This window comes from Danio rerio, chromosome 23 (genome assembly GCF_049306965.1).
Source record: "Danio rerio strain Tuebingen ecotype United States chromosome 23, GRCz12tu, whole genome shotgun sequence".
NCBI lineage: Eukaryota > Metazoa > Chordata > Actinopteri > Cypriniformes > Danionidae > Danio > Danio rerio.
Window position 1 is genome coordinate 8,383,050 of NC_133198.1, and position 21,314 is coordinate 8,404,363.

The following is a 21,314-nucleotide window of genomic DNA, read 5'->3' on the forward strand; positions in this document are numbered from 1 at the left end:
TGTTTTTTGACCATGCATGCATATAAGACTGTTGTTGGAGACCCTTACAACCAAGATATGACCCTATTTCATGTATAATATGGGCTCTTTAAAAAGTGTATTTCTATCCGGCTACAACCGCAAGTATATTTCAAACCTTTGGGAAGCACTGTATTATGTAAGAGTCATTTCAGACAGCATTTGATTGGACATTAAATGTGAAAACCTGAACTGCAGAGTAAAAGCACAGATACAATTTACTGTAAAAAAGCCAGCATTTCCAATATTACCTGAGCAAAGTGCTAAGTATTTTACTTAAGTATTTTCTGACCCCATTTATACCTGCATTTAACATTGCTGACGTGATTGGACTGATGAAAACTTGTCTCAACACCAGGCAGTATTCAGAAATGTAATGTTCTCTTCTGTTCACCAAGGTTGTGCCCTGATTAACTTGATATGGTAATCTGGGGCTGAATCACACACAGAAAGCTTATTTAAAGAATTATTCTTAACCGAATTATGTTGACCTTGTTTATCAGCTCTCCACAGCACAGTCTTACACATCCCTGTCTATCTTGCTAGCAAAACAACATTCTTGTGTGAGTTATGAGCAGATTGCCATCACACGACTGTACACATGCTGAATCCTGACTAGCGATTCTTGAGAACAGCTCCTTCCATACATAACCTTATTTTTCTTTCCCCATGAAAATCAATCATATTCCTGGATCATTTCTAAAACATCTCAGAATGGCTCTGTATTCTTTTCATCCCAAATCAATCATTCAAATCCCACCAGCAGCATTTTGACAAGCACAAATCTCTGAAAGTCTTCAAAGGCCGGTGGAAACTAAAAAAAAAAAACAGACTTGCAATCACTTATCATCAGTAAAAACACATGCAAACAAAACAATTTGAGGTGTTTACGCATTAAAATAGTCTCATCAATAAATAATACATCATTCGACCAACCTAAGTGCTTTTTTACGGTGATTTGCAAATCACGGTTGCTGGTTGGCTTGTTTATTTGATGGATATTTTAAGAGGGAAAGACTGTGCGGAGAAGTTAAACACAGACTTAACAGCTCCACTGCTGGACATTTGTTAACAGACATTCATCCACCCCTGAATCTCCATCTTTCTCTCTCGCTCTGCTTCTGTCAGTCTTTCCTTGCAGTGTCAAAGGCGCCAGTATGCAACTTGAATAAAGTGATGAATAAATAAATATGTTGCAGTCTGGCAGAAGGGAAGCGAGTGTTATGAAAGAAAGCTGTCTGAGATGCTGCTGGGAGGATCGCTGATTGTCGGAACTGTACTGCCTGTCCAATTAGAATTATTGGTATAGGGATTAACGCATTATAAAAGTAATGCGATTACAATTTTATATTACTTTAAAGTAGCATAACACTTTTATATATTTTTATTTTAGATTATATAACATGTTGCAATCTCCATAATGCAAATTACAATAACCAGAATGTACTAGAATGTTTTTAAGAACGTACTAATGTAACAGAGACCAGCTAGTAAGTGCTGTGCAGGTAAACCTCACTCCTCGGACCTCTAAAGGTGCTCTACCGACGGATGCTAGAGGCATGGTCTTTAGCCTCCTCGTTAGAGCAACCAACTCCCATGCGGAAGGTCGCCGGTTCTTAGCTTAGAACAGGTTGGGTGGTGTAGGACCGGCGGGGTTACATTGGTGCCGTGACCCAAATTGGAGTGAGGTTTAAGGGGGTGAGTGTATCAGAGGCCAGCCAGTAGGTGCTGTGCAGGTAAACTTTACTCCTTTGACCTCTAATGGTGCTCTAGCGTAGGATGCTAGAGGTCATGGTCTTTAGCAACCAACTCCCATGCAGAAAGTCGCCGGTTCGATCCCAGCTAGGAGCAGGTTGGGTGGTGTAGGACCAGTGGGGTTACATTGGTGTCGTGACCCGGAATGGAGTGAGGTTTAAGGGGGTGAGTGTAACGGAGGCCAGTCAGCAGGTGCTGTGCTGGTAAACCTCACTCCTCTGACCTCTAAAGGTGCTCTGGCGACAAACGCTAGAGGCCATGTTCTTTAGCCTCCTTGATAGAGCAATCGACTCCTATGTGCAAGGTCGCCGGTTCGAATTCAGCTTAGAGCAGGTTGGGTGGTGTAGGACCGGCGGGGTTACATTGGTGCCATGACCCGGAATGGAGTCAGGTTTAATGGGGGTGAGTGTATCAGAGGCCAGCCAGTAGGTGCTTTGCAGGTAAACCACATTCCTCTGACCTCTAAAGGTGCTCTAGCGACGGATGCTAGAGGCCATGGTCTTGAGCCTCCCTGTAAGAGCAACCAACTCCCATGCAGAAGGTTGCCAGTTCGATCCCAGCTTGAAGCAGGTTGGGTGGTGTAGGACCGGCGGGGTTACATTGGTGCTGTGACCTGGATTGGACTGAGGTCTAAGTGGGTGAGTGTAACAGAGGGCAGCCAGTAGGTGCTGTGCACGTAAACCTCATTCCTCTGACCTCTAAATGTGCTCTAGCGACACATGCTAGAGGATGTGGATTTTAGCCTACTTGTTAGAGCAACCGACTCCCATGCGGAAGGTTGCTGGTTAGATTCCAGCTCAGAGCAGATGGTGTAGGACCGGTGGGGTTACACTAACACCACTACACATTCACACTGCTTATGTCGGGGGGAATATGTGTCTATTTACTGCTTTATTTACTACACTTTGATGTGTCACCGGATTTTAGAAAGCTTTATGTATCATATACATGCATTCATTCATTTTCTTTTTGGCTTAGTCTCTTTATTAATCCGGGGTTGCCACAGCAGAATGAATCGCCAACTTATCCAGCACGTTTTTACGCAGCGGATGCCCTTCCAGCTGCAACCCATCTCCATACACACTCATACACTACAGACAATTTAGCCTACCCAAATATAAAGCTGCTAGTGCTCAGTAAATAGAGCACATGTTTTTTTAGAAAGAGAAGAGTGTTCCTAAGGTAGTTTGTCAAGCCCGCTCACCTTCAAGAACGTGTCTGGTGCAAATGTACATGGAAATCATGTACATGAAAGGCATGTTGCTTTCTTCACAATTTTCAACTTTTTCATTTAGTGGCTAATTTCTACGAATTTGTACAATCTAATTCATACATTTTAGTACGATTTGCTCAACCCCTAATGACGGTTGGGTTAGGTGCCACGCCTCCTTTGTAAAATCGTACAATTTCGTATGACTGAACTCGTACGAAATTTGTACGAATAAACCACTAAACTGGCAAAGCGTAAAATACTTTCGTTTTCTCTTGAGATCAGGCTGGAATGGCTGGTATGTTAGGTGCGATCAGCCAAATTGGTTGTTGCTGAACTCTTGTGTTGCAAATTGTGTGTACGGATCTTTATTAATTCAGCTGTCAACACCTTTAAAAACTACTGATTACTGTACATGACCTAGCTTCAAGTTTCCTAAGCAGCAGCACAGTAAAAATATATTAATTTATATTATATTTATTAATTTTAACACATATATTAGGCAATTAAGACATCATGAACAGGCTAATCAAAATACAATGAATGCTAAGGCTAATATTACCTGAATAATAGAATTTATTATTCTGAACTAGAGCTGTTGACACAAAATGGTTTCTTGAATTAATTTTTTATATACTTTTAAATACTTTTTTTATTTTATTAACCTTTTGCGGGGTGGCATAGTGGCTCAGTGGTTAGCATTGTCACCTCACAGCAAGAAGATCACTGGTTTAAGTCCAGGCTAGACCAGTTGGCATTTCTGTGTGGAGTTTGCATGTTCTTCTCGTGTTGGCTTGGGTTTCAACCAGGTGCTCCGGTTTCCCCAACAAGTCCAAAGACATGCGCTATAGGTGAATTGGTGAACTAAATTGCCCATAGTGTATGAGTGTGGATGTGAGCATGTATGGGTGTTTACCAGTACTTGATTGCGGCTGGAAAAGTATATGCTGCATAAAACATACGCTGGAAAAGTTGGCAGTTCATTAGGCTTTGGTGACCCCAGATAAATAAGGGACAAAGCCGAAGGATAATGAATGAATGAATTAATGAGCTTTTGCACTGACTGAGCGATTTCAAAAGATGCAAGATGTTTATTTGGTGATATAACTAGTAGTAAAAATAAAGAAGTAATGCTGTTCATTCTTTGAAATGAGGTTTTATAGAGATTTGTTAATCAAATGAAATAAAGTTAAACCTGTTAAATGTTGCAACCATATTGTTTTGTTGTCCTGCCTTCCTTTTGTTGTAAATTTTAGTGATTTTACGCTTGTTACACTTGTGTATGAACCGAAAGACCTGCACTTAGTACATTTACATTATATACTGTACATTTATATACTGTACATTTTTACTAATATTCATTTTTTTTATTATTAAGAAATGTAAGCTTTTGCAAAGCAAGGATACATTAAACAAATCAAAAAAATCATAAATCATAAAAGTGAAAATTACAAAACCAAACATTTTTAAAAAAGAAATTACTGATCCCTAATTGTAAAATGCTTCGAAAACCCATTTTATAACAAAAATATCGAATATTAAACTATTAGAGTATTTCATAAATTTACTCTTTCATTATTATTATTATTATTAGTATTATTATTAGTAGTATTATTATTACTGTTATTATGATTTTAAGATCAAATTGAAACAGTTTTGGTGAATGCAAAAGACATAATTTGCCCAGTACATACTATTCAAAAGGTTTGGTGCATTTAAAATGTGTTTACTCTACTGTTTATAAAGCAACTCCAATTACATAAATTACCATCTAATTGGCACAAATATATGAACAGTCTGTGCACAGCATGATGTTTAGGCTTCATCTGCATGTAAATTCTGTGTCCTATTTGTAATGTGTTGGTTTAGTGGTAATTACTAGAGATCAGAGAAGCTTTTTTTTTTAATCCAGCTGAATGGGTTTCTCCATTATTCTCTGGGACCTGTTAGATTCATGAATAATGGATACTGAAAGAGAAGAGTGTGCTGAGATGTCATTAAAGGTGTGCAGAGATACAGGACTTTACACACACACACACACACACACACACACACACACACACACACACACACACACACACACACACACACACACACACACACACACACACACACACACACACACACACACACACACACACACACACACACACACACACACCTTCACTGATGGACATAATTGCAATATTCTGTATCACTCTAGGCTTATAGTTTGGATTATCATAGTACCATTTGCAGACATTTAAGTTAATTAAAATTAATAAATCTATTAAATAATTTACACTTATAATATATTTTTGGTCTTTTTTCACTTATCTCCATTTGGCAAGCTAACATAAAATGTTTCAGAATGAGAATTAAAATTGAAATGACAAACACACATGCACTAAATTACAAACAATTTCTATCTGAAATAAAAAAGGAATACACAAAGGTAAAAACTAATTTAGAACATAACAAATAGCATCTCAGTGATGAAAATTAATAATGGGAATTTTTGCTTTCAATTATGAAATATGCCATTAATAATAATAATAATATATATATATATATATATATATATATATATATATATATATATATATATATATATATATATATATATATATATATATATATATATATTTTTTTTTTTTTTTTTTTTTTTTTTTTTTATTTATTTATTATAATAATAAAGCACAGTCATTTCTAATAAAGTTAAAATAAATCAAATAAGAGTGACTTCATTATTTTAATAAAAATTCCCTCTTTTCCCTTATTTTTCTTCTATTAAATTCATTTAAAATATGACCTGAAGTCACTTTTACAATGAAAAAGTACAGCACTCTTTTTTTAATTAATATTCATAAGAGGAAAGACGACCTCTGATGGGGATAAAACCACACACACCTTTTATGATGGATACAATTGCAATTTATCACACCAGGTTCATAGTTTGGATTATCATCATATCATTTGCAGACAAATTTAAGTTCATTAAAATGATTAGGTGCAAGATGTGTTTGGTGCGATATTTTTGTTTTCAATTGTTTGAAATAAAATGTATTTATTAAATAAGAGTGTAACAGTGACTTCAGGTCATATTTGTCCTTTTTTCACTTTTTTTTTTCTTGAATTAAATTTATTTAAAATATGACCTGAAGTCACTGTTACACTAAAAATGCAGAGCACTCTCTTATTTATTCTTAAGAGAAAAGACGAGCTCTGTGTGGGGTTAATACCGTTTCGAGCCATTACAATTAATGTGGCAAGGTATTTCCATGCTTCTTTGACTAAAAAGGAATCTCATTCAATTAGCAAATGTTATAATTATCAGGAGCTTAAAGCCACAGCTCCTCTACAGTGGATCCTGAAACTGCTGAAGATTTAACATTCAAATGGTCAGGATGTGCTTTTTAAAGCCTCTTAACGGTGCATAAATTACTGACAAATAAACTGCACATATACAGTCATATTATGATTCTCCTGCATGTCTCAGGTGTTGCGGGTTGTTATTCATATATTATCTGATAGTAAAACGGCTGTTCTTGACTGACTGTTGCATAAATGTTTAATATTAACTGACTGGTCTGTGAGCTGCTGAAATTATTTACACATTTTCTACAGTGGACTTTTTGACAGAAAACAGCTGTTACAACCTGTTTTTTTGGCATCCAGTTGGTCAAATATACAGGAATCACTTTTACTCACCAGGTCAGAGGGTATTTGATTTTAAAAATGCAGCAAAAACAGTATAATTATATTTCTTTTATACTGTACATGTTATTTTTTCTCTAGTGGCAAAGATTGATTTTCAGCATCATTACTCCTCCGTTTCAAACAATCAGGTATAAGTCATATATGGTGATTTGCAGCTCTAAATATATGCATTATTAATAAAGTTGAACACAGTTGTGATGATTAAAGTCCACATGAAATGAAAGCTGCGACTGTTATTTTTTAAATTTATTTTATTTTTTTGTATTGTAACAGTTCTTAGAGAAACGGAATATCAATAAGATGAAAAAACAGTTGGTGTGGCTTGTTTTTCTACCGTGAGCTGAATGGATGTAGTAAAGTAGGCATTTCATTCAGAAAGATTGGGAAAAGGCTTTTAGAAGATTTATTACAACCTAACAGACTCCTCCTCCTTAACATTTCTGTTTGTTTTCAAAACTGACTGGAGGAGGGGCGTAGTTAATTATGTTGACCATGCAAAATACCTCAAAGTCAAGTAATCTGAGAATTTAACAGAAAAACAAACAAACATGAAGTGCATTTTCAAATTTCAAATTTAAATTTTATATTAAAAGAAACTTTTTTTTTGCTAGATATATAAATATATACACAGTTGAAATCAGAATTATTAGCCTCCCTTTGATTTTTTTTTACTTTTTAAAGTATTTCCCAAATTATGTGTAACAGAGAAAGTAAATTTTTCACAGTATGTCTAATAATATTTTTTCTTTTGGAGAAAGTCTTATTTGTTTTATTTCAGCTAGAATAAAAGCAGTTTTTAATTTTTTAAACACCATTTTAATGTCAAAATTACTAGCCCCTTTAAGCTTTTTTTTTTCCGATAGTCTACAGAAGAAACCATCAATATATAATAACTTGCCTAATTACTCTAACCTGCCTAGTTAACCTAATTAACCTAGTTAAGCCTTTAAATGTCACGTTAAGCTGTATAGAAGTGTTTTGAAAAATATCTAGTAAAATAATATTTACTGTCATCATGGCAAATATCAAATAAATTAGTTATTAGAGACGAGTTATTAAAACTATTATGTTTAGAAATGTGTTGAAAAAAATATTCTGTCTGTTAAACAGAAATTGGAAAAAAAAACAGCAATGCTATTAAATCGGGGAGACTAATAATTCTGAATTCAACTGTATATATATATATATATATATATATATATATATATATATATATATATATATATATATATATATATATATATATATATATATATTTATATATATATATATATATATATATATATATATATATATATATATATATATATATATATATATCAATGTGACGACAAAGTGTATTTTTTATTAAATGAATAATATTTATTATATTTATTTTATACAAATACAATTTTTACCCTATTCATTTAAACAATTTGTTGCATTATGTAGTGACAAACAACAAAAATAATAAAAAAAACTAATGTGGATAAATAATACTTAAATTAATTGATGAAAGAATGAATGAATACTAGTTAAAATTTTAATAAAAACTACTAAATTAACTTAATTATACTTAAATAACACAGCAGTAGACATATTCATTATGGTGCACAATTTCCTTTTAAATAAATGCTGTTCTAGAGACCAGACAAAATCATCCAGCAGCATAACAGTTGTTAACTGAACTATAATGATCTTTGAATGTTAAAGTTATACAGAAGACTAAAATAACGATGTTGCAAATTCAACTTTGTCTTCAAAGAAAATAGACCCTTTACTGTAAAATGTAATAATATTTTACAGTAGCATCAGTTAATCAAAAAATGCAGCCCTGAACAGAAGAAATAGAACATTTAAAGGTTTTGTCATATAACTGCAGGTTAACTATGTTTATATTTAATACCATTATCTATTTAAAGCATTTAGTTACTAGTTAATTAGTTAATAGTAAGTAACTAGTAAGGTTATGGTAACTAAAAACCTTACCTTTTCTGATTTCGATTGTAATGCAATAATGTGCACCTTTTGTAAAACTGCTTTAAAACATTAATCATTGTGAAAAGCTCTATACAAATAAACTTGAACTGAATAGTTTTCAGCTATTTAAAATGTTACAATACAGTACTGTGTTTCTGAAACTGAAATTGGTCATTTAATTAAAAGTATGATATGAAACATGTTCAGTAATTTTTTGTGTGTGCTTATAAATAAAAATAATAGTAATAAAAAAAAAAAACAATAGATTGCTAAATTGCACATGGTAAGTAAAACAATAATTAAACTCACTCTCACCGTTGTCCTGCTCCACATCTCCAAGCACCATCGCCGGAACACCAATAGCCGAAGCCAAAACCCACACGCAGATATTGACCACCTTGGCCTTGTGTGGGGTCCGCATGTCCAGAGCCTTCACCGGGTGACAGACGGCCACGTATCGATCCATGCTCATCACCGTCAGGGTGAACACACTGGTAAACATGTTATAGTAATCAATGGACACCACCACCTTGCACAGGGCATTACCGAACGGCCAGAAGCCCAGAAACACATCGGTGCCCTGAAAGGGAAGAGTAGCCAGAACCAGCGCGTCGGCCAGGGCCAGATTGAAGATGTAGATATTGGTCGCCGTCTTCATCTTGGTATATCTGACAGAGAAAGAGACAATAAAACAAGAGAATGAAAAATGCATCAGATAAACACATTTATCCCTGACAAAACCCCAGAAAACAGATGAGCTGTGTTTCCCCTGGGCCATTAAAGTGACATTTTTTGCATCAAATCTGCTTTGCTCTCTGATGTTTTGTCTGCAATCTGGTGTTTCATTTTGAAGGCTAGAAACCTGTGATTCCCACTGCGGAAAGGAAGCAGAAACAATTTAAGCAATGTGAGCAAAACACTGCTGTGACAATGAGTTATTTGTTTGACAGCTGTTTTATGAAATTTCAGAAATGGTTGATGATAGTTAATGTGCATATTACATTTTTCATGATCTGAGAAAAATTGACAGACAATAATAAATTATTTCTGGCAAGGTAAATGTATATTAAATCAGGGCTGTTATAGGCAATTAATAGTAGTGTAACAGATCACAAATCTCACGGTTCGGATCACAAAATGTTTTTTTAGTCACAGATCAGCCCATTTTTCAGATCAGCCAAAAAGGGAGGAGACAAAAGAAATTTGCTTTTCATTATTACAAAAACAGCAGTTCAAGACGCTTTTGGTTTTAACAAACAGAAGTAAGAACCTGTGATTTTATTAAAAATAAAATGAAGAAATAATCAGCCGAATAAAAATTCATTGTAAAATATTCAGCAGTGTGAAAAATTCACTGTTACTAACTACTGTTGCTGATGATGATAAATGTAGAAATCTAACATAATTTGTAAAACTCATATTTATTTTTAGTCTCATTTTCAATAAATGATTCAGTTTTTCACTCATAAAACTTCATGTTTTACTGCTAGATGTGTCATTTTTGAAGAAATATTCAGTGGCATATTTTTGATGTAATAATGTAATTGTTGCCTATACAACTTAAATTTTTGAGTGTTAAATGCATATGATGTTGATTTTAATCTTTTCCATAAAGAAATGTGTCAAGTGATCCGTTACACCCCTACCTTTTATTATAAAAAAATATTAAAATAAAGTAAAAAAAAAATTAAAAGTAATAAAAATGCTTGAAAAATTGACTACTTTGACAACCTTGTGTTGCAGTTTTGACTTACAAGTTTTGAGTTACAGTTTTTCATAATTACAAGGAAGCTATCATAAAATAATTGGTCTCACAGAGTCATCACATCCCAAAAATGCATTGGAATTTGTACTCTTTAATACTTAAAGGAGACCTATTAAGCAAAAAACACTTTTATAATCGGTTTAAACCAGGGGTGGGCAAACTCCGTCCCAAAGGGGCTGATGTCCTGCACAATTTATCTCCAACTCTAATTAAACACACCTGTTTATAGATTTCTAGTGATTTTGAAGACACTGATTGGCATGTTAAGATGTTTTTAATTAGAGTAGGAGCTAAACTATGCAGGACACCGGCCTTCCAGGACTAAGTTTGCCCACCCCTGGTTTAAACAGTTGTGGGGCAAAAGTGTGTGAATGTGGCCAGCCTCTGGTTACAAGATCATTCATTTAATTTCTTTTCAGCTTAGTTCCTTTATAAATCAGGGGTAGCCACAGTGAAATGAACCGCTATCCTATCCAGCATATGTTTTATGCAGCAGATGCCTTTCCAGCTGCAAACCAACACTGGGAAACACCCATATACACAGTCTCAAGCACACACATGACAACCAATTTAGCTTATTCAATTCACTTATAGCACATATCTTTAGACAGTGGGAGAAACCCAAAGGAAACCCACCCCAACACTGGGAGAACATGCCAACTCCACACAGGAATGCCAACTGACTAAGGCTTGAACCAGCGACCTTCTTGCTGTGGGCATCACTCCAGGGGCATCAGAGACCTATGATTCCCCTTTAATGAATAATTTATATATATATATATATATATATATATATATATATATATATATATATATATATATATATATATATATATATATATATATATATATATATATATATATATATATATAGCTCAACGTGATCTTACATTCTGGTTCTCAACAAACTTAAAACACTTATACAGTTAATTTAAAGATAAATACAGAGATTGAAGTCTTACTTCTTTAAGTGTTGCTGAAAAAAAAATGTATTTACTTATTGATCTATCTTGTCATTTAAACTGAATAGTCATATCTTGCAAAATAACTAAATGATGTTAAAATATTTAGTAGAAACTAGTTAATTAGGTATTAGAAAATAATTATGTTTAAAATGTGTTGGAAAGAAAATCTTCTCTACATTAAACAGCACTCTCCAAAAACTGTAATTGTGTAATTAACTGTATAGTTGTACTTTAAACTGAAACATTTTGAGCCACTTTTTTTTTTTTTTTTAATTTGAAGTAATTCTCAAAACCACCAAATTGAATTGATTGTTTTGTTGCTCTGTAATCAAATTGACATTTAACAAAAATGACAAGTAAATGTCATATTTAGACTGGCTGAAGATGTGAAAATCTGTATCTGATGCCTCAACTTTCTGCCTGGATGAACGGACTGTTTTTCTCCTCAGGTACTCCTTTAAATCAAGTTGTGACTCATGACTTGTTTCCACTGACTGGCACAGTACGGTTCGGGTCGGTACAGGTCACCTTTATCAGGCTTGCGTTTCCACTACCAAGGATACCCTTTTGGTGGGCATGGTGTATGACAGAAACAGCAGCACGAGTGGTCTTCAATGAACCTAAACGAGCACATGTCACTCCGCTGCTAGTCCGTTTGCACTGGCTGCCAGTTGCTGCTTGCATCAAATTCAAAGCTCTGATGTTTGCCTACAAAGCGACTTCTGGCCTTGCTCCTTCTTATCTGCTCTCACTTCTGCAGATCTATGTGCCCTCCAGAAACTTGCGTTCTGTGAATGAATGTCGCCTCGTGGTTCCATCCCAAAGAGGGAAGAAATCACTTTCGCGAACGCTCACGTTCAATCTGCCCAGTTGGTGGAATGAACTCCCTAACTGCATCAGAACGGCAGAGTCACTCGCTATTTTCAAGAAACGACTAAAAACTCAATTATTTAGTCTCCACTTCACTTTCTAATCTGCAATTGCCTCTCTGGATATCACACTAACTGTACCCAAAAAAATAAAAAATAAATAAAAATAAAAAAATACTAATACTTTCCTTCTTAGACTTTACAGACCTGAAACTTGCCTATAGCACTTATTCATTGTTGCTCTTATAGTTGTGTAAGTTGCTTCCTTGTTCTCATTTGTAAGTCGCTTTGGATAAAAGCGTCTGCTAAATGACTAAATGTAAATGTAAATTTTCAGTTGACGTCATTTTCGCTCGAGAAAGTGTCTACTGTAAAGCTGTATGGGTAGCTTATCATATAAGAAGCACTTCTCACAAAACAGATGCTTTATACACAAAAATACTTCTGCATAAATGTTTATTACTAACTTTTCTATGAACATGAGTTGATCATAACTGCAGATCAATGACAGTGCAAAACTACCTTCTGTAACATCTGTAATTATATAAAATAAATAAATAAATGCCACATATATGAACACATACAGCCCCTTACAGTCTCCGATATGTTACCAACTACAGAAGAACTGCACACAGCATACATTTAGTCCTTATTTAGATTCAAAATAACACAACATATGGCCCACGGTGAGTGCAAACCACTCATCTGTGTCCAGTTTCTGATAGGATCGGGTTTCAAAACCACGTCAATGATCAAGCGCACGTTATTATCATGAGCTCAAAAAGTTTGTTATTTCAGATATAGATGTGCTGCTAGCGTAAGTAAGAAAGCGAAACTGCTTGCGCTTCAGACTGGCTCATAAAAAACTAAGGGGCACAGGGTAAATCTGCTCTTCTTTTTGGCTTTGTTGCTGTTCATCAAGACGACGACAAGGTTTGTTTGACCATTGCTCGTTATTATATGTATATTTAATTAAACTTTAGTCCTCTCAGGTTTGTTTTTAAACATGGCAGATCCTTTGTTTTCACTCTGGCTTGTTACGTAAGCGAATGACGTATCTCTGTAAGCCAATAGTGTTCAGCTGCACATCCAACTCTGCCTTTTTGTACCCTTTCTAATGTTTGGTACCCTTTTGAAAGGGTGCCAAAAAAGTGGTATGGTTCGGTTCGGTATGCCTTTTGACAGTGGAAGCGGCCATAAAAGCGTACCAAATCGAATTGTACCACTCAGTGGAAACAGGCCATTACAGAATCCTGTTTGTCTGTTTCAATATGACTAGTGTTTAGTTATTTCCCAAACAAATTAAATTTATAGTTCACCCAAAAATGAAAATTTTCTCACTATCTACTTACTCTCAAGTGGTCATATACCTTTTTCAATGCATTAAGTTGCTGCCATGTGATTGGCTGATTAGAAATTTGCATTGATAAGCAGTTGGACAAGTGCATACTTAAATGCGTACTTCAAAATTATTTCAGAAAACAAACCTAAAGTATGCTTTTAAATTAGCAAATAAATCTATCAAATATTGCTGAGGAAATTGTGCAAAGAAAAGTAAAGCTAAATCACAGCAGCGCCATTAAACTTGCTTTGTTATGCAACAGCAAGTGCCAGACAATGAAGGGTATGAAGAAAAAGAAATGAAACAGAAACACATCCTCCTCCAGTCCTGAGTCATACAGGTGTAAAGCCATTTAAATCATCCAACACCAAAAACACAACCATGGAGAAAAATAAATGTTGAACCTCCCAGGAAGTGAAACATAAGATCTGAATTGTATTCTCACTCAGACAGCGTTTTCATATTTCCCCAGTACAAACACCGACAGCTGCTTCTGTCAAATGACACCAGTGTGATCGTTGTTTCATTGGACTTCATGAGCATAATTATAAGTCTGTATGAGTTTTGTCAGTATGTGTAAGAGCTCCAGCAACAAAATTTGCATGCTTATGAGCCCCTGTGGGTTTACAGTGACACGCTGAACCGGGAAATAAAAACAACACCCCGTTTCCACTGATATATCGCAGTTAATAAGCTGTGAACACACTTCTTCGTTATAAGTTAACAAGAATTATATTATTACTGCCTCATCACAAAGTATGTCTTAACTGGTGTAATCACAACAATGCACTGCTCAAATTACAGTTCACCATGTTAATGAATCTCAGGATGCAGTTCAGTATCTCGCAAAATAAACAAACAAATAAAGAAGCTTATATCACTGAATATCTTAACTAAGTATATAATACTGAGCATTAATAATTATTCAGAAATGATTTGAACTAGGCTGACAATGAGGGCATCTGATGTTAATGAAAGCTTGTTCTCAGAAATTGAGTTAAAAATCATGACCTTTTTTCATAACCGGATACAAACTGTCCACGAGAAATGAAATGATGTCAGAATTCAGAATTAAGATATAGGCCCAGTCCCAATTCTATTTTTGTACCCCTACCCCTTCCCCTTGGCTCTTACAAACGAGGGTTAAGGGGAAGGGCTTCCAAATTTACCCCTAAGAATTGGGACAGCACTACAGTACCTGCACACGTCATCATATGTCCTCACGATTTCTTGCTCAATATGAGATCAGACGATCGCTACTGCTGGAGTGATTTCAGTGATGTTATTTTTTGGTATTCATCTTCAGCAAATTACTGAAGGCATATATTATGTTATCATAATGTGGCAATAAGATCGCAATACTGTGCATTTAACACAGTGGCCATACTCATCAACATAAACACACAAAAACAACATTATAGCAGACACTGTAAAAAGCTCATTGACAGCCACTAGACTTTTCTGACAGGGTTTTCCAGTGTCATCGAGTGTCAGAAAGTTGTGGGACTGCTGTACAGGAGTTATGATTAGGGATTATAGATCGCAAATAGAAAAATTTTGCGTTTTTTATTTTAGTTTTTTTTTTTAAAAGCATGGCTGTAAAACATGAACACGGTCAAGAATTGTCACGATTATCAGCGATATATCCCATAAGATCACTAGTTTGCACTAACAACAACCATGGACTACAAATCCGCCATTTCTGGACTACATATTCATACATGCACTCAGGTCACACTCACACATGCTTCCTCATCTAGACTGATTACTCCCACCACCTGAGGATTGTCAGAGACTGATTGCACACACTACTTAAGCCACACACTCACCTATTCACTTTGCCAAGTCTTGTTTATCAATAGATGACATTACAACGGGTTGTCTTGTTTCCCCGTGTTTTACCTAGCCTTGTACTCTTGTTCTCCCTTTTGACCTCTCGCCTGTTTACTGATTACAATTCTGGACTGCCTACACATACCCGTTTGCACCTGTATTTACCATTGCTTGCCTGACGAAGAATAAACCTGCATTTGGATCTTACCCCAGTTGTATGTGTCATCCCCCGTCATTACATAAATATATTAAAAGGTGGTTGTTTGTTGTAAACATTTGTAATAATGACAAAAAATACTAATTTGTGGATCTCCTTACTTCCGTGTGCAGCTGTTGCTGGGGTATTCTGGGAATTTTTTCTTACCCCTTGGTTTCAAGTGTGGTCCTGAAAAGTCTTCATTTGAAGGGGTGTATATCCCTTGTCCTTAGCCCTACGCCTTCAAGCTAAAGAGAATTGGGACACCACTACCCCTTCACTGGCACACGCAAAACGAAGGGTAGGGGTTAAGGGAAGGGCTAAGGCAGGGGTGTCAAACTCAATTCCTGGAGGGACGAAGCCCTGCACAGTTTAGTTCCAACCCTGCTCCAACACACTTACCTGTAGATTTCAAACAAGCCTGAAGGACTCAATTAGTTTGATCAGGTGTGTTTAATTAGTGTTGGAACTAAACTGTGTAGAGCTGCGGCCCTTTTGGAACTGAGTTTGACACCTGTGGCCCAAGGGGTAGAATTGGGATTGGGCCTTGCTTAACAAAATTGCTAAAAATTATTCAACCCAGACTTATTATTGATACATACCCCTATATACATTTCTGGACAGTGCGAAATACATCCCAGGAGTTACTTTTTTGACAGTTTTTGTTTTTGCAAATCCACCAGATTTGTCACGTCAGTCACGTTTGCTCTTCTTAAAAATGCACAAAACTCAGGAATTATCAAAATAATGTGCATTTCAAGAGTTCACACTTAGCTGATGATTGATTATAAAGCTTGTTTGACATAACAAGCTCATTATTTAAAACATTATTTGCTCATAAGATCCTCGATCCTGGGGCTCCCTCATGTTTGCTCAAAGTCTGACCTCAGGTAGATCTCGAGTACTCCCCTACTGTAGCAGCTAATGAACAGATAGTGATTGCTCTTAAGAGATAGCAACTTACTCTTAAGAGATAGCAACTTACTAGGAATGTCTATGGTGCAGATTTGGATTAGTCAATAAACTTAAGTTGCACATTTTTGGACGGTGGGAGGAAACCGGGGAACCCGGGAGAAACCCATGTGTAAACTCTGCACAGTAATGTTGGCTGGCTTGGTAAGGACTAGAACCAGTGACACTCTTGCTGTGAGGCAACAGTGCTAACCACTGAGCCACCGTGCCACCCATCTAGAAAAGGAGGAGGACTAGGGGTGGAAGGGGGGATTCTTTATTCTTTATTATTATTATTTGTTGTGGCCTAGCAATCGTCTGATTGGTAAATCATAAATTGAATAATGCGGGACCGGCTGCAAGCAATCATAAGCATGTGATCCTCTTGAAATTAGTTTATAAACAAAACTTCACTCATTAACAAAACACTCATTACAGGCACTGGAACATCGCCACGCAGGAATCACAAGCAGAGACCATTCATGACAATTCAATACGAAAGACTGAACAAAACCCAGAAGTATAAATACACTGGACATGATTACACAAATCACAAACATGGTTGACACAACAGGTGGAACTCATGATCATTAGAAAACAGCTGGAAACAGAACAAAGGGGTTACATGATGCAAACTTAAAGTACATGGGAAAACACAACACAAACACACCAAAGATTTGACACCAGAGGTATGGATTTTCAGATCTCAAATTTCCATTCACACCTGCTTTTCTCATGTAAATCCACTAGAGGGCGCTGTCAACTGACTGACTTACTGACTGACCAACCGACCAATCCACCTACCTCCTTCCCTAAATCCAACCGATAGTGTTTTCAAAAGCACCAACTTACCTGGTCACCCTCTTCCCTAAACCCAACCGACAGTGTTTTCAAAAGCAATACAGAAAAAGGTCCTTATGGCCGCCTGATTTTTACATTTTCAAATCTTACCACGTTCTCACATTGTTATTCACTTCTTTATTTTATTGTTTGCCTTTTGTTTTTACCTGTTTCTGGGACTGTTTTTTGCCAGACACAAACCACATTGTCACAGTTAATTCCTCTCTGCATCTCAAGTCTGTCAAAGTACCTAGTGAGCCACTGGGCAAACTGGTAAAAGCAGAAAAGCCGTTAACATAGAGGTAAGGAGTCTGCCAGCAACGTATTAACAAACAGAAGCCATTGGTGGGGATATACTGACACGTAGTGTTTGATTTAAAGATGAAATGTAGCCAAATGTTGCTCTGGCTACATAATTTGTGCTCTCCAGATATGTATACGAGGGTAAGTTTTCACAATGAGCCTGTGCTGAAATTACTTGTTCTCATAATTGATATCATATATAATGGACACACTGTAACCTTGCAACTGCAAGAGAAATCTCAGAAACTGAACTTTGTTTCTGCAAGTTTAAAGCTTAAAATGTAAAGTTTAAAAGCGCTCTCAAACATAATGTAATGCAATGAAAGTCATAATCAAATCACAACTTCATCTCTCATAATTATAAGCCTATTTTTAAAAAAAATTCTAAACTAAATCGAAGATATGAAATTGTAATCATGAGAAATAGTTTCAAATCATAGGGGGAAAGTCATAATTATGGCATTTATAATTCATAAATGTATTACTCATAAAACTTTTTGAACTAAAACTAAAAATTGCAACATCCAATCACAAAGTAACAGGCAAAAATTGATTTGAATCTTTATTTGTTTTATTTTTAATTGTATTAGCCTCTTGCAATTCTAACTACAGTACTTTGCGCAATTCTCAGTTTGTATGTTTATGTGTAAAAAATAAATAATAATAATAAATAAATAAATACATTAACAAACACACACAAGCAGTAACTTGCATATATATTTTATAACTTTTCTTAGATATTTATTATTTGTACGAGTTCAATTTGTGTCAACTGGTTTTCATATGGGTCTCAGAAAAGTTTATAAAATGGCATTAAAGGATCTTAGATTGACATGATTGAGATGTATTCGCCTACGCTTCAGTTCTGCTTCTTCCATTTCTCACAAATCCCCCTGTAAGAAAATGAAATGTGTGTTTTTATTACTCAGTGTGTGTCTGCACTGTCGTGTCAAATATTACGTAGTTTGACAAATCTGTTTAAAACCTAAGCGAATCTACCTCAGCGAAGCCTGTGTGACTTTATTAAACTCACAGCAGGTGGAATATGAATAGAGGACCTCAAGGATGAAGACTGACTTTTGCCATTGCTTGATTTCATAAATATCTGATGGTGTTGACAAGAGGGACATGGCTCTGAAATCTAATAAAGGCATTTCTGAAATTACACCAGGGTTTAATTTGGGCCGTGGCTGACTGGGGTTGACCGCAGATGCCACAGACTCCAAGGCTTGACATTTACACTTCATTAACGCCAGACAAGTAACCTGATATAAACACCAAAATAACTAGGCTAAAACTCAAGTATTATTCTGATTGTATAACATTAAAAGTAAGTGGGAAATAGCTGACAGCTATTAATGCATAAACTTATGGTATAAGGTTACAATGCTGAGGTAAGGCTTACGCATCCCTTCGAGGAGAAATCAAACCAGGCAATACCTAGAAACGCAGCATACTGTGATAAATATTCAAACTGGCAAGTTTTTTTTTTTTATATTTAAAATACAGTTAGCGATGCAACATCTCACAACATATTCACCATTGCTGTTGAATACTTCAGAATAAAAAAGCTGTTCTACTCTTCATATTTTGTTTATTCTCTAATGAAACTCTACCAACCCAGGCTAATTATTGATGTGTGCCTCTATATACATTTCTGGAGATAACAAAATACGTCACAGGAAGTACATTTCTTGCAGTTTTTGTTTTTGCAAATCCACCAGAGGCTGATGTGTATGCTTTTTTAGATCTCAAATTTGTCTCGTGAGTGTCATTCTTATTTGTTGTTCTTGCGTAAACCCACCAGATGGCAAAGGCCACTGTTGACTGACGGACTGACCGACCAACCAATCTTTCCACCCACCACCTTCCTACCCAGCTAGGTTGCTGCCAGAAGTGGTGTTAGTGAGGCCAGCAGGAACCATCCAACTGGCGGTCTGTGTGGGTCCTAATGCCCCAGTATAGTGACGGGGACTCTATACTGCTCATCTGACATGTTTCGGTTGAGATATTAAACCAAGGTGCTGACTCTTTGTGGTCGTTGAAAATCCCACAATGTCCTTCGAAAAGAGTAGGGGTTTAACTCCGGCATCCTGGCCAAACCTGCCCACTGGTCTCTGTCCATCCTGGCCTCCTAACCATCCTTATGTCATAATTGACTTAATCACTCTGTCTCCTCTCCACCAATCAGCTGGTGTGTGGTCTGGCAATAAATGGCTGCAGTCGCATCATCCAGATGGATGCTGATCACTGGTGGCGGATGAGAAGATTCCCACCTATGTGTAAAGCACTTTGAGTGCCCAGAAAAGCGCTATATAAATGTAAGAAAGTATTATTGTTATTTTATATAAGACCTACCAATAATGAATATACAACAAACAAAAGCCAGCTGTGGCATCATATTGCCCTTTAGCATTTGTTTTAAAGACGAAATGCTGTTATACAGTACGTAGCTCTGGCTACATAATTCACGCTCTCCAGAAATTTATACGGGAGTACATTGGGAGTACAACACACTGGGCCTGTGTTAAAAATTTAATCACTATTTACTTTCCCTCAACTTATATAAGTGTTATTTTTTTCTTTCTGTAAAACCCAAAATAATATATTTTGGATAATGTTAAAAACCAGTAACCACTGACATCGAAGTCAAAGATTATAGGCTTTCAAAATGTTTTCTAAATATCTTCATTTATGATGAACAGAAAAAAGACACAGTTTATGGAACAAGTGGATGGTTTGTAAATGCTGACTGATTTTATAGTTTTGGGTGAACCATGCTTTTTGGGTCCTATCATACACCCGGCGCAATGCAACGCAAGACACAATGCAATTGTTGTTTGTTGGTTTCAGCTCAACACAAGAGTCGTTTTGACGTTTTGCACCATGCTGTTTAAATAGCAAATACATTTGCACTCATATGTGCACCCATAGGCGTTCTGGTCTACAAAAGGAGGTGTGTTGAGACGCATTGCTGGCATGTAGCTATTTTGAGAAACTATAAGAGACTGCACAATAGACCAGATCAAAGCAATTCCAAAGTCCAGTGCAGATCGCGCTGATTGTGCGCCTTGCTTACACCTTGCTTAATGCATACAGGGTGTACAGCAATACGCAAATATCTTAAATGAAAAAGAATTAAAGGTTAAAATATTACAAAACGTATTATTTTCTAGCCTACATGAATATAAAAACCACTGCCTCCATGCTTCTTCATATGCACCAATCCACCCTACCTCCCTCCATCCATTCATCTTAATATCACTAAATAATATGTAATAGTATAATCACTATATTGGACTTATTCTAAATTGTCCTTGAAAAAGCTTTTGAAAGGAGTAGCAAATAAAGTTGTGCTCATGTTGCGCCTCGAGTATTTGTCAACTTGCTGTGCTGATCTGGGTTGCCTTTTCCAATGGGTTGCCAAGTCAAACCGAAAAACTAGAGAGATTAAACCGTTCACAGCAGGCCTAGTTGTAGCGAGAAAATCTAAAGTTGGACGAGCATAAGAAAATCTCACTGGACGACGAGCATTTGCTTTGAAATGTGAAGACTGAAGGCTGAAATTCAGTCTCTGTTAGTCTGGGATGGAAGGAGGAAGGGGCTCGT

General features: G+C 36.0%; 1 protein-coding gene across 10 annotated transcripts in view; it reads right to left on the minus strand.

Annotated features, from left to right (window-relative positions):
* The window catches only part of oprl1 (opiate receptor-like 1), a 318,025-nt gene that overhangs the window by 9,884 nt on the left and 286,827 nt on the right, over positions 1-21,314 (minus strand). For 8 of the 10 annotated variants that reach the window (XM_073938206.1, XM_073938205.1, XM_073938212.1 and 5 more), the window contains one exon: positions 8,951-9,309. In XM_073938206.1, the coding sequence (XP_073794307.1) occupies positions 8,951-9,309 (359 nt within the window). The remainder of the gene's footprint in view (positions 1-8,950; positions 9,310-21,314) is intronic. The other 2 variants (XM_073938211.1, XM_073938210.1) reach the window with 1 other exon arrangement.